The sequence below is a fragment of the Misgurnus anguillicaudatus genome, chromosome 5 (assembly GCF_027580225.2).
Source record: "Misgurnus anguillicaudatus chromosome 5, ASM2758022v2, whole genome shotgun sequence".
Classification (NCBI taxonomy): domain Eukaryota; kingdom Metazoa; phylum Chordata; class Actinopteri; order Cypriniformes; family Cobitidae; genus Misgurnus; species Misgurnus anguillicaudatus.
Genome location: NC_073341.2, coordinates 41,192,270 through 41,212,772, shown reverse-complemented (window position 1 = coordinate 41,212,772; position 20,503 = coordinate 41,192,270). Strand labels below are relative to the sequence as shown.

The 20,503-nt window shown below is 37.9% G+C and overlaps 3 protein-coding genes across 8 annotated transcripts; all 3 read left to right on the top strand.

Moving 5' to 3' along the window:
* The first annotated feature begins 1,211 nt into the window (after positions 1-1,211).
* On the top strand, positions 1,212-5,439 carry csgalnact1b (chondroitin sulfate N-acetylgalactosaminyltransferase 1b). The gene is given in 7 exon segments (XM_055167619.2): positions 1,212-1,773; positions 1,861-2,077; positions 2,163-2,264; positions 2,391-2,569; positions 4,578-4,666; positions 4,761-4,842; positions 4,916-5,439. Coding segments are annotated over 7 exon segments (1,497 nt in total). The 3' UTR covers positions 5,182-5,439.
* Positions 5,440-5,550: 111 nt separating this feature from the next.
* plpp1b (phospholipid phosphatase 1b) lies at positions 5,551-13,599 on the top strand. Of its 5 annotated transcripts, none has more exons than XM_055167624.2 (7): positions 5,551-5,709; positions 5,795-5,874; positions 8,210-8,361; positions 8,701-8,972; positions 9,136-9,193; positions 9,319-9,495; positions 9,590-9,846. In XM_055167624.2, exons 1-7 carry the CDS (start codon positions 5,693-5,695, stop codon positions 9,707-9,709), a joined length of 876 nt encoding a protein of 291 aa, XP_055023599.2. In that variant the 5' UTR covers positions 5,551-5,692; the 3' UTR covers positions 9,710-9,846. The 5 variants fall into 5 exon arrangements, with proteins under 5 accessions (XP_055023599.2, XP_055023600.2, XP_055023598.2 ...); XM_055167625.2 differs by having other exon boundaries at positions 5,566-5,674; XM_055167623.2 differs by adding an exon at positions 12,609-13,599 and having other exon boundaries at positions 5,591-5,874; positions 9,590-9,710.
* Positions 10,377-20,171, top strand: ark2cb (arkadia (RNF111) C-terminal like ring finger ubiquitin ligase 2Cb). Of its 2 annotated transcripts, none has more exons than XM_055167621.2 (8): positions 10,377-11,757; positions 15,225-15,534; positions 15,769-15,903; positions 15,988-16,111; positions 16,210-16,314; positions 16,397-16,492; positions 16,712-16,815; positions 17,171-20,171. In XM_055167621.2, exons 1-8 carry the CDS (start codon positions 11,697-11,699, stop codon positions 17,286-17,288), a joined length of 1,053 nt encoding a protein of 350 aa, XP_055023596.2. In that variant the 5' UTR covers positions 10,377-11,696; the 3' UTR covers positions 17,289-20,171. The 2 variants fall into 2 exon arrangements, with proteins under 2 accessions (XP_055023596.2, XP_055023595.2); XM_055167620.2 differs by having other exon boundaries at positions 15,766-15,903.
* The last annotated feature ends 332 nt before the right edge of the window (positions 20,172-20,503 follow it).

Genomic DNA, 20,503 nt, shown 5'->3' with positions numbered 1-20,503 from the left:
ATTTTCGTTCTGTATGACTGTGAGGACGAGCACTTCTGTGGTGCTTGGAATTCTAATTAATTAATACAAATCAAATATTGCTTCATTGATGGCTCAAGAAGGTGTAATTGTTTCAATAAGATATTGTTTCATTTTAAAAAGAAAAAAAAAAGTTTTTTTCATGTGTAATATTTCTCTAGGGACAAAAAAATTGACATTTTCGTAGAATGACCCAGATCACCAGAGTAGTACACCGTTATCTGGATCAGAGCGTCTTGTAACTGCTCTTATTGAGCTTCAGAGACGAGTTTTGTTTCTAGAAATACTTTCTACTTCTCAGTGAATTTGGATGAAGCCTCTTTAGCTTTCACATTTGAGTTGTGTGCCAGAGAGTCCACAGACAGAAGACCATTCACAACATTTTCCTGCTGGTTAAATGTAAACACACTGATGGGCGGTAACCACCAGTATAAACATTACCAGCTTACACTTACAAACTAAATCTTAAGAGTGATCGAACAAGAAGGTAAGTAGACATTGGATTTTGTGCTATAAGAGTGAATGTTGGCAAAATTAACTTAAAATAGGTGCTGAAATTATTTGAAAAGAGGGAAGATTAATTCAGGACATTTTATTGAAAGAGAGATGTGTGCATAAATAAATTATAAGAAATATATGAGACAAAAGGGCAGAATGTCATATTTTATTTTTCACCTGTTTTGACAAACAAATTACAGACTTAATGGAGTAACACATTTCTATTTGAATGTGATCATATTGAGATGATTGTGAGATGAAGTGATGAGCTGTGTCCTGATGCATGAAAAGCAGATAATGTGTACTATCAGTTTGATCCACTGCTTCTGAAACGCATGTGTCAGGATGAAAGGTTGACGGTTTTGTTAGTAAAGCATATATATATGTGTTCAAATATAATCTGATGTTGATCAAATGTGACATTCTGCACATTTGTCTCATTTATCTTATATGTTTCTTGTCTCCTCTTTACTGTCTCAATACTTCTGGAGGTCACTGTATATAAATATGTCTTTTGGCTTGTGTATTTATCAGTCAGGCATAAAGTAACTTCTGGATGTGCATCTGTCTCCAACTGTCTTTAACTTTTGTGTTGATTCATCATTTTTCTATTAAAAAGATGTTCCTCTTCAAGTTTCAGGTGAGCTCATTTTAAAATGGTCAATGTGTTATCTTTAGTTCTTTAACAGGCAGCCATGTTCAAGAGATGGAGGTTTGTTCTCGCACTGCTCGCGTGCTTTGTGCTGCTCTTGTTGTGTACCCATCATCATCCACCTCAATCCTGCTCAAGAAGCCCAGCAGCTGAAGTTTCATATGAGACTTTACTGCACCAGCACGAGGAGCGATACCTTTAGCTCTCCACAAACCTCACCAAACAAATCTCTCAACTGAAGAAAGACCTAAGAGAGAGGAGCAGACAGCTACAGAGATCTGCTTTCATCTTCTCACTGGATCCTGAAGAAAAAACCCATTCGGATCTGGAACGCTTCGTACAGAAGCAGCTCAGAAGCGCTGAGACGAGTTCAGGTGAGCGAGTATCTGATGAGTTTAGCGTGGTGCCGTTCGAGAGCTTCACTCTTCAGAGGGTCTATCAGCTGGAGACGGGACTATCACGACACCCTGTGGAAAGACCCATCCGACCGGACCGCAGGAGTGAGCTGGACGGAGTGTTAGAGAGCGCCTTACACGTACTGAATGAACATCAGCCTGGAGACTCACACCACAGAAGATCTTACTCTCCAAAAGATTTCTTTGAGGGTCAGATCATTGTGGATTAGCCTACTTGAATGAAAAAGCAGATGGAGGTCGGTTACTCTTAAATGTCTCTTCTGTACTTTATGACAGGAATCTTTCGCACAGAAAGGGATAAAGGAACGCTATATGATCTGGTGTTTGGAGAAAACATCTCTCCAGACTTCAGGAGGCTCATCTTCTTTCGTCCATTTGCACCGTTAATAAAAGTGACGGATGAATTTATTGACACATCCCAAATCCTTATAAATATTATTGTACCGCTGACAAACCAACTGGATATATTCAGACGATTTATGCAGAATTTCAGGTAAAAGACAAACATCTCAAACATTTAGTTTAACGTGATATCTAATTGTCTTTTAATTGTTGTCACATCTTTTCTCTGGTCTCAGTAAAGTTTGTATTCGTCAAGAAGAGAGGACGCATCTTACCGTGGTATTATTTGAGTCTGAAAAGATGGATGAAGTGAAAGGAATTCTGGATGAAATATCAAGGTAGTATAGACAAACCTCTGCTTTACTGTCAATGAAAGGTGAGATAAGAAACAACTGAATTTCTTGAATGTAAATGATCTTTATAGTGAAACATTACTGCTAATAGAGTATCTGCTCAACATGCAGGACAATGAAATACAGGAACTTTACTCTGATTCATCTGAATGAAGAGTTTTCCAGAGCTCGAGGGCTGGAGGTTGGAGTTGGCGCGTGGACTCACAGTAATGTCCTCCTCTTCTTCTGTAATGTGAACGTTCACTTCACTGCAGAGTTCCTGAACTCCTGTCGAATCAATGCAGCAGCAGGTACTCTATAAACACAAAGGGGTTTGTTTCCATTTAAGAACCATTTATCATTATAGAAATACTTTTGTTTTCTTTTTGCTTTACTGAAAGTGTGTACTCAAGATGATCCTTTATTTCTTATAGCCTTGGGCTGTTGAATGCTTTTGAGAGATGTTCCACAGGTGTTGATTTTTTGTTGATAAACGCACACCTGACCTGTAAAATGTCTTAACCCTAATAAGTCCCTTTGGGTCAAGCTTACCCCCAGGCAACTTTTCTTTAGTTTAAAAACATGGTTCCCTTCATCTCAGTGGAATAAGATTTTGTGACTTGATTCAGTCTTTCTAAAGCGGTATAAAATTCCCCAAAAGGGGCCCTTTGGGGGTAAAAATGACCCCAATTGGGAAATGCAAAAAAAAAATCATTTTTTCTTCTTATTTGTCAAAAAAAATCAATGCATCCAGAATAAATCTGAAAATTTTAACACAGATAGGTAGGCCTGGTACTAGAACACAAATGCAATATAGAAAAGACATGCTCAATCACACACACACACACACACACACACACACACACTCACACACACAGAAAGACGCAAACAGAAAATCCTTTCTAATGTTTATATAAACATAAATTCACAAAATCTATCACTAAAGTATTGATGTTAAGCAGTTGGCCACATCCAGTGAAATGAATGGGTCTATATGGGCATCTGCTGGTTGAAATGATTTATTTCCTAAACTATAATTCTTTTATGTTTTTTTCTAAACACCAAATGGTCGAATTCAACACATAACATCTAGAAAAATATCTAAAAACAATTTAAATCAAATTTTGATAAAAAATGTATGTAAATGTTTCATAAAAATTTGATATTTTAAAGGTAAGCTAATGGTGTAGTTGAGGAATTGAGTGGTAAACATGTACAAAAATACTTCATATCTCCCAAAACACAGCATTTATAGTAGTTTTTGTTGGGTATACTGATCATATGCTGTATTAATATTATATTAGGCCTAAGGCCTGTTGTTTCTACACAAGGCTATAAGACACCCATTAAAAGAGCCCAGGTGCGATCCTGCGACTATACCCCCGATTGTTCTCGCCACGATTATCTTGAGAAGCAAGGTCGAAACAACCGATAAACAAGAGAGTACGTCATTTTAGATTAGAGAATTCGTCCAGCTGTACTTCGCCACATTAACAATAAGGTATCTGTGCAAGCTAGGCCAAGGCCATGAGAACCAATAAGCAGAATATATCATTTTAGATATGAGGAAGGATTCAGCTGCACTTCTGCTACATCAAACAAATAAAATTAATTGTGGCAGACCGAGACCAATGAGAAGAATGTACATCATCTTAGATAAGAAGTGTTTGATCTTATTGTATAAAAATGGAGTCAGATGTTAGGAGGGCAGATGATCTTTGAGCACCTCTTTGAGGGGTATTGATTGTCTCACTTTGTTGGCTTGAGCGAATAAAGTAATTTTTGTTTGGCACCTGGAACCTTTGTCTCCTGAGTATTTTTCTTATGAAGATTCAAGCTAAGACTTTTTGCCACAACACATTATTGTATAGATGGGAAGTAAATAAAACAAATGATATATTATTTGTATCATTAAAAATGTGTAAAAATATTTTTTGTAATCACTTTTAATTTCTGGGGTCATTTTTACCCCCAAGGAAATAACGTATACAGGAAAACAGGGGCTTATGAGGGTTAAAATAACCACCAGAGCAATGTGGTATAAGAGGAAGAATAATGCACACCAAAGGTGGTAATACGGCATAAACTAAAGTGAAGTTACACCGCAGGCGTGGATTATTTTTAAATAATTCAAATGAGCGGAGTCAATTATTCCTTACACATTTGACAGGTTAGGTGTGTGTTTTACAGAAAATAATCAACACCAGTGGAACATCTCTCAACCTATCAGAATATCAGAACCTCCTTGTAAAATACAATTTAACAGCCCATCATCAATTATTCCTCACAGAACTCCTCCTGTATTTACTGTGTTGAAAGGTCAAAAGGTTTTCTATCCAGTGATGTTTAGTCAGTATAATCCCGAAGTCATCTATGGTCATAATGTTCCTCCTCTTGAAGACCAGCTGGTAAGATCTTGTTTATTCACTGTTAGTTTTTTTACATATTGTAACTTCATGACGATTTTTTCGTTTCTGCATGAAAATCTCTTTTCATTTACAGGTGGTTAGGAAAGATTTTGGATTCTGGAAAGATTTAGATTTTGGAATGACGTGTCAGTACAGATCAGATTTTTTGAAGATAGGTATGAAGTGTGATTTTGTGTTGTCATAACTGTTGTGTGAGGTTGTCGTCATACTTTTGTGTTCTTCTGTAAGGTGGATTCGATGTCACAGTAAACGGCAGGGATACAGAAGATGCACATCTCTATAAGAAATATCTCCAGAGCCGTCTGAAGGTGATTCGAACTCCATCACGCGGTCTCTTTCAAGTGTGGACTGAGATTCTCTGTTCTGAGGATTTATCAACAGACTCTTTGAAATTCTGTTTGTGGTCCAAAGCTGTGAATGAGGCGTCGCTCGCTCAGATGGCCGATCTGCTCTTCCAACAACAGATTAACAATCATCTACAGAAACACCTTTGAGACTTTCCTGACTATTCAGAAACAATGACTGGATCAATTTATATGAATTATGTCATTATTAATACATTCAAAATGTTGTGTGGTATTTGTGTGAATGATTTATAAACTCTGAGGCCGTTTCTCAATCTGAAGGCTGCAGCCTCCGGAGGTCCCATTTGTAGGGTCCATAAGTCATCAAGACTGTCTTATTTCAGAATATTAACTAATATAAAGTTGACTGTTATTCTTAGTTAATCATACATTTTAGTAATATGGTTACGTAATGCTCAGTTAACAGAAATAAACTAGGCTTGATGACGTATGCAGCCGTCGGCCTGGGTGTGACTTCAAAGCGGAAGCGATGGGCGGAGTCCGCAGAGGAGAAAGTAAAAGACGGTGGGTGGAGCATGTAGATGATTGACAGACGGAGGGATTGACCTCACCATCATGCGATGTGAAGTAAGCAGAGATGTAACGGGACACATCAGACCATTCAACACAGACACGAACTCGTGTAAACTTATTTCTGCTGATGATCATTTCTGTCGTGTGCGGATAAATCTTCGCATATTTTCATTGTTTGTAAGCCTTTGTGATGTAAATAAATGTTAAAGTGTAAATTATCTAAAAACAGAAGTGTGCTTGCGGAAGTGAAAATGTTCGAGACTAAAGGAGTTTTCTGCATTTGTTTGGATGTTTTCTGTCTGGTTATGGGTGAGTTCACTTAATCTTTCACGTCGGTTTGCTTAATTAAAATGCCATTGCATTATTTGTACTGCGTTATTTTTACCTCATGAGATTTTTAACATCGCAAAGAGAAGAATTCACAAAACTCTAAAGATCAAGTGACCCGGTTGAAATAACGCATATAGTATATAATATTAATCCAAATATATTCATATTTATTCATACTAAAGAGAGAATGTGTTTAAACCTTTACTTTATATTATATATCTTTAACTGTTATACGTGTATAAAACATGACATATATGCTCCTAAAGCTTCTTCATATGTGTGTGTGTTTGTGTATTATTAGATAATGAGCAGAAATGTATAGAATGTTAAGTCAATAGAGAGACTGTTGTGTAGTGTTGCAACAGAGAAACACTTAACGTTACACAACTGAATGAGACAATAATAAAGTCTCTTTCTTCTGTTGTTTAAATTGTGGATCTTGTGTTCATTTTAGGCATTGTAGCGTTTGGAAACATTGTTGTGTTTTATGTGTCGTATCATTTTGAGAAACAAATCAACATTCATTCTCAGTCAGTAACTTTTATCAACATTTATATCAATAATTAATAAAAGATGAATTAGTGCTGCTTGCATTTCTGCAAAGTATCATTATTCCTCAGGGATCTTCTTCTTCTTCTTCTAATAAATTTGAAGATGGTGCTAGACTCTGTCAGGATGTACCTCACAATGGGGTGTAAGTTCACCCTAGCAAACCATTTCATAGAATGTCATTTTAAAATACTCAGTGTCATAGAGACATGGGGATGGGCTCATTTTACTCAGGCATCCAATCAGTCTCTTACGATCCTTACAGAGGTATTAAGCCATGCCTCTAGCAACAAAAACACAAACAGTTATATTTTCAAATCTGAATGTCATGGGGGTTGGTTTATATCATTCATCATGCTGGCAAACAGCCTATGGTGTATCATCATTTTCCACTGCCAAGCCACTCCCTAGCAACCAATGACAGTTCCCTAGCAACAGATTAACAAAAGAATTAAATCCTATGGCTGTTTCTCAATATGGGTTCTTCAGCGATCTTATGTCCTTGTGTTCTCGCTCTACGTCATCACTAACGGTCGAAGTTCAATTCCAATTCTCAAGAACACAAGGACAGAGGACGCATGAAAATACCCGGATGTGTTCTTGATATCGAGGATGCATCGAGTGCAGACTTGCGCGCTGAAATCTGGGGCGGTCAGGTGACCAACAGGAAGATCACACGCATATCAATTCTCACAAGTGTGTTCTGTGTTCTCGCGACCTTTTGAGTTCGTTCTTCCGAGGTCGCCTGGCAAGACCGATCTCCACGAGAACGAAAGTCCGTTCTTTGCATTCTTGGAATTGAGAAACAGCCTATATCTCTGCATCAGAACATCGTAGAGACACAGGGGTTGGATTGTTTTACTTGTGGCTTGGACTATAATAATCACTGGTGGATGCCAATTCACTCCCTAGCAACCCAACAAAGGTACCCTGACAACCGTTTAAAGCTTATATCTCTGCATCATAACATCGTAGAGACACAGGGGTTGGATCATTTTACTTTTGGCTTGGCGTATAATCAAATGTTGCCACGGCAAGCACCACTTCACATTTCCTTTAGAAAATCTACCTAGTTTTTTTTCTTTTTAAAATAAAATCATTTGTTACTACTGATAAGTTTCAAGGATTCACATACACAGTTGTATACAGTATGTATATCGAGACTATGGCCGTTTCTCAATGTCAAGGATACTCCTTGGCAGGACTAGTCCTTACAAGTCACTTCCTTAGGCGAGGCTCCTCTTAAGCATTCGGAGAACACGTAAATGGAACAGGCTAGCAAGTGCACGTCATTGCGTCAATGAAAGGTGTGCTTTTGGCACTGCGCGCATAGGATTGTGTGTGATTTCAGCATGCAAAGGATACACACATGCATCCTTTCCTGTATATGGGATATTTCTCGAACGAAGGACTCAGTCCTTGGCTGAAATTCCAAGGATCCTCGATATATTGGAACAGTCCTTCGGTGGACGTCGATGACATAGCATCCTCGAAATTCTGGCTTCCGAGGATCCTTCCTTGACATTGAGAAACAGCCTAATTAACCAGTAGTGAAATGATAGCCAGGTCCACCCCATGGACCGAATAAAAAATAAAATAAACAATAAAATAAAAATACAGACATAATAAATAAATAAATGTATGTTTTGTAAACTCAAACATACCATTCTTTAAAACCTGCGTGGTCTTTTCAGGAAGTTTATAGCAAACAGCTTTTGTAAATACTGCCATTGTTTTAATGTGTTTTTGTTTGTTTTTGTTTTAGCTGGACTTCCATTTGCAGTCTTGAATATTCAGCACAAACCATTCAAAAGAGGATTTTTTTGCAGCGATTACAGCCTCAAATATCCTTTTAAAGATGACACGATATCTTACCAGTTACTGATGGGAATAATGATACCATTCACACTCTTTATAGTAAGTGTCCAATAAATCTAACACAATAAATACAACTTACTTCTGACTGAGTGTAATACAAACACAACCTCTGAAATAAATGTTCTGAAAACAAGGAGAAATTTCCCAACATGGAATTTATTCATTTTGATGAAACTATGGAAAGGCGTAAAAAAGAATGTCTGCATATTTCAGGTGGAGCCGCTTTATTCAATTCAATGTATTTACATTCTTCATACAAGTTACATAATGTTTATTAAAGTATTATTTTACAAAGAATATAGTATCGTACAAACCTCCAGGAGACAAAAACTAACATTATGAGATGATTTGGGAGTACAACAGAAGTTCTCTCCACAGATAATCTTCTGTGAGTGTTTCTCTGTGTATCTGCGCTCCAGAGCATCTTTCACTTATGAGTATGTAGTCTGTGTGTACAAGAGCGTCGGTTCATTTGTGTTTGGAGCAGCATTAAGTCAGTCACTGACCGACATCGCCAAATACTCCGTCGGTCGACTGCGGCCACATTTCCTGACTGTGTGTAAACCCGACTGGAACCTCATTGACTGTAAATCAGGTTATATTGAGAACTTCACATGTACAGGAGACTCAACTATCACCAATGAGGGCAGGTGAGTGTCGCCCTCTACAGGCTGAAGTCAAATAATACAAAAGATTAAATGTGGCACTTTCTAGTTGGTGAAGGCACATCGGAAGCAAGAAAGCCATTTGATTTTTATGAAAACATATTGTGAGATCACTCATATCATATCATATATATGATTTATTTGACAGGTTGTCCTTTTATTCTGGGCACTCATCATTTTCTATGTACTGTATGCTGTTTCTTGCTGTAAGTGTCTTCTTTGTTAATGTGAAATATTTATGCTCCTACAAAGACAGTAATGAAATTTTAGTGCAGTTTATGGTGGAAAAGTGTTTGCTGTTAACACATGTGAATATATTTCCCCTATAAAGCTGTATCTTCAGTCTAGACTGACGTCTGGATGGTCTCGGCTGGTGCGTCCCACTCTTCAGTTCTTCTTCATCGCCACGTCTCTGTATGTAGGTCTGTCACGTGTCTCTGATTATAAACACCACTGGAGTGATGTTCTTACTGGACTCATACAGGGAGCTATTGTTGCTTTAATTACGGTACACATCTCACTAATTATTATTATTATTAGTATTATTATTGTTCACCTGAGATCATTTCAAACATTTATAATAAACTTCTGTCTCAATGCAGGTCTTTTATGTATCAGACCTATTCAAAACTCAGTCCAAGTCAGATCAAAATGAGGAACTCTCTCACACAAGTCTTCAGGAAAACTCTGATCTGACAAACAACTACGGCACTTCCCAATGAGGTGAAAGAGAGAGACAAACATACTGTACATTGAACTCTATTATTGTATTATATTACATACTGTGTGTATGTAACGCATCAAGCTAAACATGTGCAGATCTTCAGTTATTATAAAAATATTCCAACTTTTTGTTTTTTACATTTTACTTTTTTTGCATTTGCCAGACGCTTTTCTCCAAAGGTCGCTTTTTATCAGAAGGTACACGTTTTTAATCAATATGTGTGTTCCCTGGTGTTAAAACCCATGACCTTGTGGTGCTGCACACGCAATGCTGTGCCACTGAGCCATACAGGAACATCTTTATTTTTTTTACAGCAACCATAAAAATGACTTGGCTAAACTCTAACTTAGTTTTAATTGTAATTTTAAGTTTTCACAACAAACACATACGGCAAAAAATATATTTTCAAATATCATTTAAAATATATTTCAAAATATTTCCAAAAATATATGTACTGAAATATATTCCAAAATATGTTTAGAAAAATGTATTACGCAATAAATCCATTTTGACTAATTTTGGTAAAAACGTGTTTTCTATACCAAAAAAGTGACAAGATGAAAATCACTATTTTCTGTTACAAACTTTCACATAGCATCTTTAGGTTATAATAACATTAAAAATTCAAATGATCCATAAATTGATTTTCAAAGACTGATTTTTTTCCCGCAAAATGCAATAAACATTTTTTTCAAAATGTAATATAAACATGCATTCGTCTTTGCCATTTTATATTCATTCAGTTGACTGGTGGTGTACACTGATTAAAAAAATAAACATTAATCAAAATGGAAAGTTAAAAATAATGGAAAGCTTTTTATAAGATCACCTGGGGTGCATTTATATTCACATGTTATAGTTTTAAATTTTATACATACTTATACATTTTACACTTATACTTTATATATTTTATACTTATACTTTATATTTTAGCCAAGAAAACCTTTTTTTTTCTGTATGGGTTGTAAAATTATAAATGTATTTGTTGCCCTTGAAATATATGTTAATATATGAAGGTTAAAACTAAATATATTTTCAAATTTAAAAAATATTTAATTAAGCTTTACTTTCTACAAAATGTATTAATATATTTAAAACCTATTTTGGACTAGAGAAATGTATTGTTTTGCCGTATGGGAAGGAACACAATGGTCTTTTACATTCATTTAGCAGGATGTATAATATGTAGGCTTACGGTACATCACAGTAACTTACAATTCATGTTTTCTACAAAATGTATATTTAAGTCAGTTTATTTGTTTTTAATGGTGCTCTCACCAAATACATGTTTTTGATACTGCTGTACTTTTTTATAATGTATGTCATTTTATATGAACAAGCACACAGATGTTTTAATGGTGGTGATATTCATCAAATGATCATTGTGTGGAATGATTTGTGTACAGTAACAGTCTGAATGAACAGAAGAAGTAGACTATTAAAAGTCACCTGATTTAGGTTCAAATGTCTTTTAAATATAAAGCACATAAAGAGAGCTGAGCAGCATTAATGCAGAGTTAAATGAGAGCAGCGCCTCTTCTGGCCGGAGGACGACATCGCATCTACTGCTGCACAGCTTCAGGAATTTCGTTCATGTCAGTGACTCGGTTCGTTCGGTCAATTAGATTCACACAGGCCAGTTGAAATAAAAGTCAATGCGAGGGATTTTACTTTTCACTTATGTAGTAGAATAAATTAACACTTAAATACGGTGGTTTATTAATATCTATCATTGTATTGTAAAGAGTATGATTATAAATGTTATCTGTTGTGACGTGGTGTCAATGAACTTCCAAGTTCACGTCACGCAGTTCAAAAGCGAATCATTTAGAGGAACCGATTCAACAGAACCCGTTGTTGGTGAACCGAACATCAGAAGCGCTCGTCTTTGTCCTCGCGGTGACTGAATGCATATGATCCCGCTGAATGTACATTATTTATTCACTCGTTTATAATCTGTATTCATCAAACAGAAGATCTGAAGGATGGTGTTAGTTCATGTTGGATATTTGGTTCTTCCCGTCTTTGGTTCAGTAAGAAACAGAGGTATTTATTTAACACTCTTCTCACATTATTTCACATCTGAGGGCCTTTTGCTTTAATCGTGCATGTTTATCAAACACTCGCGACTGGTTCGTTTGCTGCTATCAGTCCAGATTAAGAAAATAATCAATAAATATTATTCCGATTATTTAGTGTTTTATTATGTGTGCGTCTGTAAGCTTTGATTCTGATCTGAGTTCATCTGTTAGCTAACTGACGCTTTCTGCTCGTAAGATTAACACGCGTTTAACCCCAGATCTCAGAGATTTTTTTGTAGTATATAACGATAAATTATATTGATACATTTAAGACTAATGTGTATATTTTGAGGTTTTATTTGTGATATTAGCTTTTACCTCACAATGCTAACGATGCTAAATGTGGCCTGAGATTAACGGACAAAAACATCACGAAAAGATCAGCGAATAAATCGATTATAGACCCGTTTTTAAAGTGTAACGTATGTGTTTTTGTCCACGGCCTCAGAATGATCAAATCTTCAGTTCATCTGCTGACATAAGATCATAAGGTATCATCATGTAAAAGAATCAAATAACGGTACACCCTCATATTCACATTTACACCGAACGATGTGTTTGTTTGTTTGAAACATGACTGACAGATGAGTTGATCTGCTGATTATTATTATTATTTTTTTCCTCGCATCACTGTTTTCATGTAGCTTTTTTTGATTTCTGTTTCTGATCTTCTGTCTTTGATTTCATGTGCTTTATTTCTGTTCTTTTCTCCTGTTTCATAGTCTATGGAGGCTGAATCTACATTATCTGCATTATCAGCCCATTGTGTTTTAATGATCATCTGTGTTCTGATCCCTCATTTCCTCTTTCCATCAGAAGACGACAAACATCTCAGATCTCCTCCTCTCCTGAGAGAAATTAAAACATAAACTATATGTGTCTAATAAATGTCAACTGCTGTAGTTTAACTCACATCAGTAGCTGTAGAAATGTTTGTCCCATTCAGCTTTGGTAGTCAACATGTCTGTAAGTTCCTGTAAAATGGATGCATTTTGTGCTTGGAAACCCTACAGAAAAACCCAGCTTAGACCAGCATAAGCTGGTAGCTGGTTTAGTGTGGCAGTAGCTGGTCCTTCCAGCCTGACCAGCTTAAAAAGTGACCAAAACACAGTTAGACCAGCTCAAACCAACTCGCCATCTTAAACTGGTCTTAGCTGGGTTTTTCAGTAGGGTAATCACCGATCCCATGTTTTAGTTCCCTGTGTATTGAAAACCTTTAGCTGTCACCTGCATAAGTGTGCTTCATTCATTGCCTTTGCCCTTTACACACAAGTCATTCATGTTTATTAGAGAAAAGACAACAGACGGACATTAACCTGTGAAGTTGCAAAGTAATAAAAGCAACTTTGAATTGACTCGATCCTTGTATTATTAGTTGCCTAAATTGACGCGGCACAACTTCCAAAATGCGATCCATTTGGCAGGGATGTTGATTTCCTGCACTGCTATACTCTTACTAGAGCTGAAATGTCTATTGTTTGGTTGTGGTTTCTCTACCTTTTTGTTCCGGTAATAGACTTCAGTGCATGAATCACATTATTATTCATATTATTATCATTTGTTTTATATTCTACATTGAATAGACTCCAATGTAATCTTTCTGTAGTAAAGATGTACCCTGCTGTACTGTAATGTGCTGTAGTCAATGCATCGGCTCATTGAATGTGGCTTTTGTTCTGTTAACCCTGTACTGAGCATGGTGGGCCTTGCTATTGATCAATGTTGTTTTATTTGTTGCATGGACTTATTATGACACAAATCCACATATACTAATATTTTTCAATAAAGATGATAGTATTTTTCCTAACCTCCAGTGTGCTTCTTGCTGATTATCATTTATTGTCTCTTCCCGCCCCCCACCTCCCCTTTATGCTGTGATAAACGTAGAGATTGATTTCCACGCTTTTCCATCATGAGACCTCCAATGAGTTGATCTGTGGTCATTTATGCCTGCGATTGAGACACTGGAAAGTGCAGTGGAAAAATTCACTGATTTAAAATCATCTGTTAATACAGCGATTAGGATTCGTTGCTCTCCACAACCCATAAAACATAAACCTGCACTTTCAAGTTTGCTCAAAGTAAATGATCCGAATTTACTGTGAACGTGGCCTTTTTCTGTGACGTGCCAAGGTGTCTACTCATTTCATCTTCTCTTTAACTTAGAGATTCATTCAGCAGTGAGCTCGTCTCATTGCTCTGTGTTCATATTAATTATCAATGATTTCCTTGTTTTACTTTTTTCATTCACAAATATCTCTGTGTCCAAATAGAATTTAGATGTCATTCAGCTTTTTACATAATATATCATAGCAAATCAATACTCTCTCTTTTAGTGAATATTGACAAACTCTTATGGATTAATTTGGTCAGCAAATACATGCATAAGAACAGACAGAGAGACAGACCGGTCTGCACTTCACATCTCACGTGTCATTTATAAACAATGTACATTAAAACGTCTTTCAGCTCACAGACAACTAAGAAAGTCCAGTCAGCTTATTTAAATTCATGTATGATTGTTTTAGATTAATTTAGGACTGAAAATGAGAGCATTATCACAAAAGATTGAATTATAGATCAGTGTTCTCATGTCAGGTCATCATAAAGCATCTCGAATCTCTCTGCTCACTGAGTACTAAACAGCTTGCTTTACATTTAAAGTTCAATTTTCATTCCACAGAGATGATTAGTGTGATGATCCAAGTAGATTCAATGAATGAAGGATGTGCCAGAACCAAAGAATGTCCATCCAGGAACGCGTGCTACCACCACATTGAAATGCTTTGGAAAACATCAGATCTTTACTGATGATGCATGGCAGGCTAACATAGCGCATGAAACACAGCATCCTCTGTATACAGCATCATGTATGATTTGCTTTGCTAGCTCAACTGTAATGTGTCAAGTCAATGAATCATACATTTTCACTAAAGCCACACAACAGCTGACTTTTTTAGTTTTCTTCATTTAGGATCTGCAGTCAGTAGATCACACTAATACATTGATCTGATCTGCTAAGGTGAGGAGACGCCGCCTGTCTTCACACGGCAGAAGAAAATAATGAAGAGTTACCTCTAAATGCACAGTTTTAATCACGAAAGATTTGATATCATTTAATATCCAACGTTGCCAGGCTGTTGATAAGTGCTGTATGAAGTAGACGTTCACACCCTGCTACATTATTATTATTATACAGACTATTTCATCAGAGAGGCTAAACCTGTGCGAAGTGTTTGAGTGGATAAGAATCAAGAAAATGATGCTTCTTGTTTCCTAACACGTCTCTATAAGTAATATCACACATTCACAGCTCACTTCATTTCCCATCACACCGGACCTTACAGAAGTTCTGAAGATCTCCTCACATCAGATTCCAGCTCGGCGCTCTTATAATCTTCATAATTTGGTGTGATGTCATTGTTGTTGCAGGATCTCATTTTAACAGGCATCAGCACACCCATGCTACCTCCTGCCGGCATTTCCACGTAGGCCCACAGACTCAGATCCCTGTCGAATTCCCGATGCCCCATCCAGGACAATCTCAGACGGCGATTAACCATCACCTCGGGCCCGCGCACCAGCCCCCCGCCACGTTACATCCACACCTTAACCACATACCAGCACCACCTTTCCAGGACATCCCGGCTCCCCCCTTCCTACCTCAGGCTTTACACCAGCAATACCTCATCCAACAGCAAATTCTGGAGGCCCAACACAGACGGATGCTTCCACAGCCCAGGTATGATGAATTCATGACACACGATCTTGGTTAAGTAATATACATACCATGGTGACAAACAAGAAAATACTTTGGACGGCCAGCAGATAAGTGTGTAGTACTGTGAATACATGCTGAACTATTCACAAAAGCCAATGTCCGTAGCACTTAAACGTTGCTGGTATCAACACTCATTCATCATCCGTAACACATAATCTCCCAAGCTAAAAAAAGTTGTTTTCTTTTTATAAGCAGACACGCTCAAGACAGACCCCTGCACCACCCGCAGACGCTGCGACCGCCGTATGAATATCCTCCATCCATTCACATCTCTCCACCCGCAGCCATTCCACAGCAGCCCCAGCGTTACCTCGCTGAAGGAACGGACTGGTACGTCTGACTTCACCTCACTCGTAGCGTTCCTCAGAGTTTCTTTACTCTATATTGAATGAATCTGGTCTGTTTTGTGTTCAGGGATCTGAGCGTGGATCCAGGTCTACCACAGTACCACATTCCCCCCCTCTCTCAACATTACCAGCATTACCTGACCTCACCACGGCTTCATCACTTCCCCAGAAACACAACTTCAGCACAAGTGGTCAGTTTGCCCTTTCTACCTTCTTGACAGATGAAGTTTAACTGGATGTGTAAATGAGCGCAGAAGGTTTGAGTTTATTAGCGTGATGTCCTGTGCAGGTTGTCCACGAGATCAGAAACTACCCGTATCCTCAGTTACATCTGCTGGCTCTGCAGGGACTCAGTCCGTCTCGACATGCGTCTGCGGTGCGAGAAAGTTACGAGGTACGTCCAAGACATCATTTGACGCGTAAAGTGCTGCTGTGGTTTGGCTTTCTCTCATGTAGAGCAATGTGTTTAACTTCAGGAGCTCCTTCAGTTAGAGGACAGACTGGGCAATGTGAACAGAGGAGCTCTGCAGAGCACCATCGAGAGGTTCACTTTTCCTCACAAATATAAAAAGGTAAAACTTTCATGATCATAACGCTCTCTCTCTCTCTCTTTTGGTTATTATTGTATTGTGTCAATTCAAGACATTCATTGTCTGGTATGTTAGACTATAGAAATACCTTTCCTTATCCCAGTCATTTTCTTGTACTTGAAATGCTGTCTGTAAAGCTGCTTTGCAACAATGCACATCACTATAGAAAAACAATCGTATGAATTTTTTTCCGGTCTGTAGAGAAGACCTCTGGAGCTGAAGATCGGAATGGATGAGGAAGAGTTGGACACAGATGAAAAATGCACGATATGTCTCTCAATGCTTGAAGATGGAGAGGATGTGAGGTAGACACATGCATGAAACCCTCTCCTACACATACAATATCAGTACATTCACACTTGCCGAACTGAATTGTGGATCCGTCTGTATCAAGTCACTGGCGATTCTCATGGCAGAAGTTGAAAATTTCTCAACTTTTCAAGCACCAACGCTGGTGTCAGCCAATCAGATCAATCAAATAACCTAGTGCAAAGCCAGACAATTACATTTATGCAAGACCAGAGAACAGAGGATGTGTTGTGGCCACTGTGATTGGAGATTGCCCACGCCCTCCGTTAATGCTGACACCCCATGTGAATGTACCGTAATAAACCCATCCTGTCTTGAAATATTCTAAAAATCCTTTTCTTCTGTTTTCAGGAGGTTACCCTGCATGCATCTCTTCCACCAGGCTTGTGTTGACCAGTGGCTGGGGACCAATAAGAGGTGTCCCATCTGCAGGGTAGACATTGAGACGCAGTTGTCCCCCGATAGCTGATGTCTCGCGTAGCACTAATCTAAAGTCCTGTCGTCTTTCTACGTCCCTTCGTGGGTACTTTGCCAAATGTGTGTCGTCTCTATCACCTCTCACCTCTGACCTTTGCCTTCTGAGCCAACTGATGATGTAGAACAGGGAGGGAGTGGAACCGATACAGAATCGGAGAGCGCATGGAGAAGATGGTTTCACTAAGGTCCGGTTTAGCGAAGATGGTTTTTAGTGTGATTCCAGACATTTTCAGGGTTCAGTAGGTCCATGGATGAAGCATTACAAACATAGCAAACTCAAACGTTCTGAATATTATATGTGATTAGTAAATGTACATGAGAATGCAGCTCGCAGTATTTAGAATGAATTATTAAAGGAGAGAGAGAGAGTCCGCTTGGCCGCATGACTTAAGAATAATAAACCGTATTGAAACGGAGCCGGTAGGTGGTTGCATCTGTATTTATCAGAGGTGATGCTTGACGTTGGTATGTAAGAGTAAGACCATTCTTGATGCAAACTGTGACCATCTGTGTTTTTCGTCTGTGCTCGCTTAAAAACTCGAAAGCGAAAGGCCCAGGGAATTCTGGGAAATGCATGAGGACGTTCTAATCCTGAAGACACTGTGTTCTTAATGCGTCTCTGAAGTTTCCACGAGTGAACTGTCTTACCGTATCGCCTGTAGCACAAGCACACAGCGCAAATCGACGTGTCTCCGTTAGTTTTGTGACGTGTGGTTCCAGCAGCTCTGACGTCATATCGTGCATGAAACCCGGTTGCTGCCATTTCTAGAGGACACAAGGGAGTAAAGCCATTCGTTTTATAGAAACCAAACATGATTTTTCTAAGCTGTGCGTGATCATTCTCTTTCTTTGCTCTTTCCTACGGTTGCCAACCTGTATGTGGGGCTGGAACAGCTTCTCGACATAAGTAGCTTCGATGCTGGAAGAAAATATTTATTGTTGTCCTAACGTAGTTACTTTCATGTTTTCTGCTTTCGCATTTGCACTCAGTAACCTGTTTCCTTGTGCGTAGTGCACTCCATCCAAATAAAACGAGGGAACAGATGTTATAACAGCACATTTTGATTTTTGTATGTCTTGTAACAGCACTCGTCGCCTCACTGATCACTTTTAACGTACGTAAGTGTTTTCCGTAGCATTTCAGATGTCTCGACGATGACGTCGTACATTTGACGAAACGACGTCCTTCTGGTTTTTGCTTTTCCCGGTGGCTCGAGGACTTGTGTTCAATAGTAAATTTTTGTCGTGACGCGTGTTGGTAAGCGTTCGGTTTCTGTGGCCGCACACAGCGCCAGCTTTTTCGTTGCGTGTTTCATAGTTTACACATGATATTGTTCGTCCAAATGCCTTAAGTATTTAACAATCGTAATTTATGACTAACTTTACCCGCTCTCTGGGTGCATATTTAAGTTCTGAACTACGTAGTATGGCAATGTAATCGATTTATTTATTTACTTACGTAAGCAGCATAACGTGTGTATAAATACCTCATTGTGCTACACTTTAATGGGAGTGCTTTGCATGCGGTTGTACTTTAAAGGGGCATAAGTGTCAAAACAAAAACCCAAGGGCGTGCTGAAATGTGTTAGTATGTGGTGCTGTAGTTTTTGGTTACATTCCATTAATGCAATGTCAAAGAATCGTTCAGCTGTGAGCTCGTAGACAAACCGTTAATATGGACTGGAATTGTTTTGCATGTCTCTGTTTTTCTGCCCTCTCACTGGCGTTCTGCAAACATGCATCACCGTCCGCTCATCTCGTGTTGCTCATCTGAAAGGGGTCGTGAATCTGTTTTCGGTGTTTTCTAATAGTGAGGAGTGAGTTCAACGCGTACTGTGATATTAACTGCTTGTCTTGTATCCATATGGCTTTAATTTAGCGTTTGAATACGGTGAGCCAGATCTTTGTGCGCTGTATTTTTGTAGATTTCAAGTGAAGCCGATTTGGGTTATCTTTCGTTATGTATTGGTACTTCATTTGAGAGGCTTTAAAATGTCTGAATGCATAATATTACAGCTAGTATTGTGGTACACGCTAGTAGATTTTTTCATAATGCACATTTTTATGACTTCAAACCCCCTCCCCCCCAAAGTTTTATTCTGCCAGTATAGCATTGTGGATTGTTTTAGTCATCGTATATCAGATGACCTTTTTTCAGTAAACGTCATTTTTTTATTTGCTAGCCGTGTACAACCTAATAAACACATGGGAGTCCTAATAGTTTCAGAAACAAAGAAAAGTAACAAAAAAACAACAACATAATAATGGCTTTATATTTTATGATTTCCATTTCTAGCCTGTGTAGCCTTAAAGTCGTTTTTGATTTGATCGATTTCTCCAGCAGATTTGACATAAGCAATAGTATTATATCATGTTTCGCTAACAGACTGAACCCTAGATCCTAAAGCACAAGTTCTGTAATGCATGTCTTTCTCAGGTTTTAATATGCGTATGAGAATGGATACATATGTTAAAATATTTTACCATAAATATTTCTGATGTTTTTTCTGCTGCTGACAAAAAAAGTGAAATAACCTGCCAGTGATGAGGACGAGTTCCTGCTGTGTGCTGTTACTGCGCAATGTTTTCTGACATGAATATTTTATAGCTCAAGTAGAAGAATATGTATTGACAATATTTAAGCAATAGCTTGGTGATTATAATGTATGATAACTAGATAAGTGTATATTGCGTAAAAAAAGAAAATCTTAGATTCACTTTTGGTGGATTTTGTACTGTATTTATTACTAATGACGATGCAAAAAGTTGCATAGCTTAACCCAAATTTTTCTTTCTTTTTTTTATTTCTTGTCTTGTATATGACCCTTTTTGTATGTGTTTTTTCAAATAAACTGTTGAAAATGCTTTAAAAAAAGAGGACTCACTTGTACATTGTGCACTGAGAGCATGAGGTGATGGACATGACACCTGCTCCACCTGTTCCTAATGCAGGATGTTTATGAAACAGCCCTTACGAAAATTAACCATGTTGTTTGTGGTAAAAAAGTGTAGTAGTAAACATGTTTTTTTTAATAACTATTAGCAAAACATGGTTGGGGTTGTAAGAGAGAGCTTATCAATGACAGAATCAACAAACAGTGTGAATAAAGTGTTGATTTATGTATGACCCATATCACACTTGGTTCGTGTAACAGGTTTGTATTAGCTTATTTTCATTTTTTGGAGCAAAAATCTGTTTAAAAATGT

Excerpts from the sequence above, each read along its gene's own strand:
- plpp1b (XM_055167623.2), top strand. The coding sequence starts at position 5,766 with ATGTTAAAGTGTAAATTATCTAAAAACAGAAGTGTGCTTGCGGAAGTG. Across the intron at positions 5,875-8,209 it reads TGTTTTCTGTCTGGTTATGG|CTGGACTTCCATTTGCAGTC; the intron begins GTGAGTTCACTT and ends TTTTTGTTTTAG. Across the intron at positions 8,973-9,135 it reads ACTATCACCAATGAGGGCAG|GTTGTCCTTTTATTCTGGGC; the intron begins GTGAGTGTCGCC and ends TTTATTTGACAG.
- ark2cb (XM_055167620.2), top strand. The coding sequence starts at position 11,697 with ATGGTGTTAGTTCATGTTGGATATTTGGTTCTTCCCGTCTTTGGTTCA. Across the intron at positions 15,535-15,765 it reads CGGATGCTTCCACAGCCCAG|CAGACACGCTCAAGACAGAC; the intron begins GTATGATGAATT and ends TCTTTTTATAAG. Across the intron at positions 16,493-16,711 it reads TTCCTCACAAATATAAAAAG|AGAAGACCTCTGGAGCTGAA; the intron begins GTAAAACTTTCA and ends TCCGGTCTGTAG.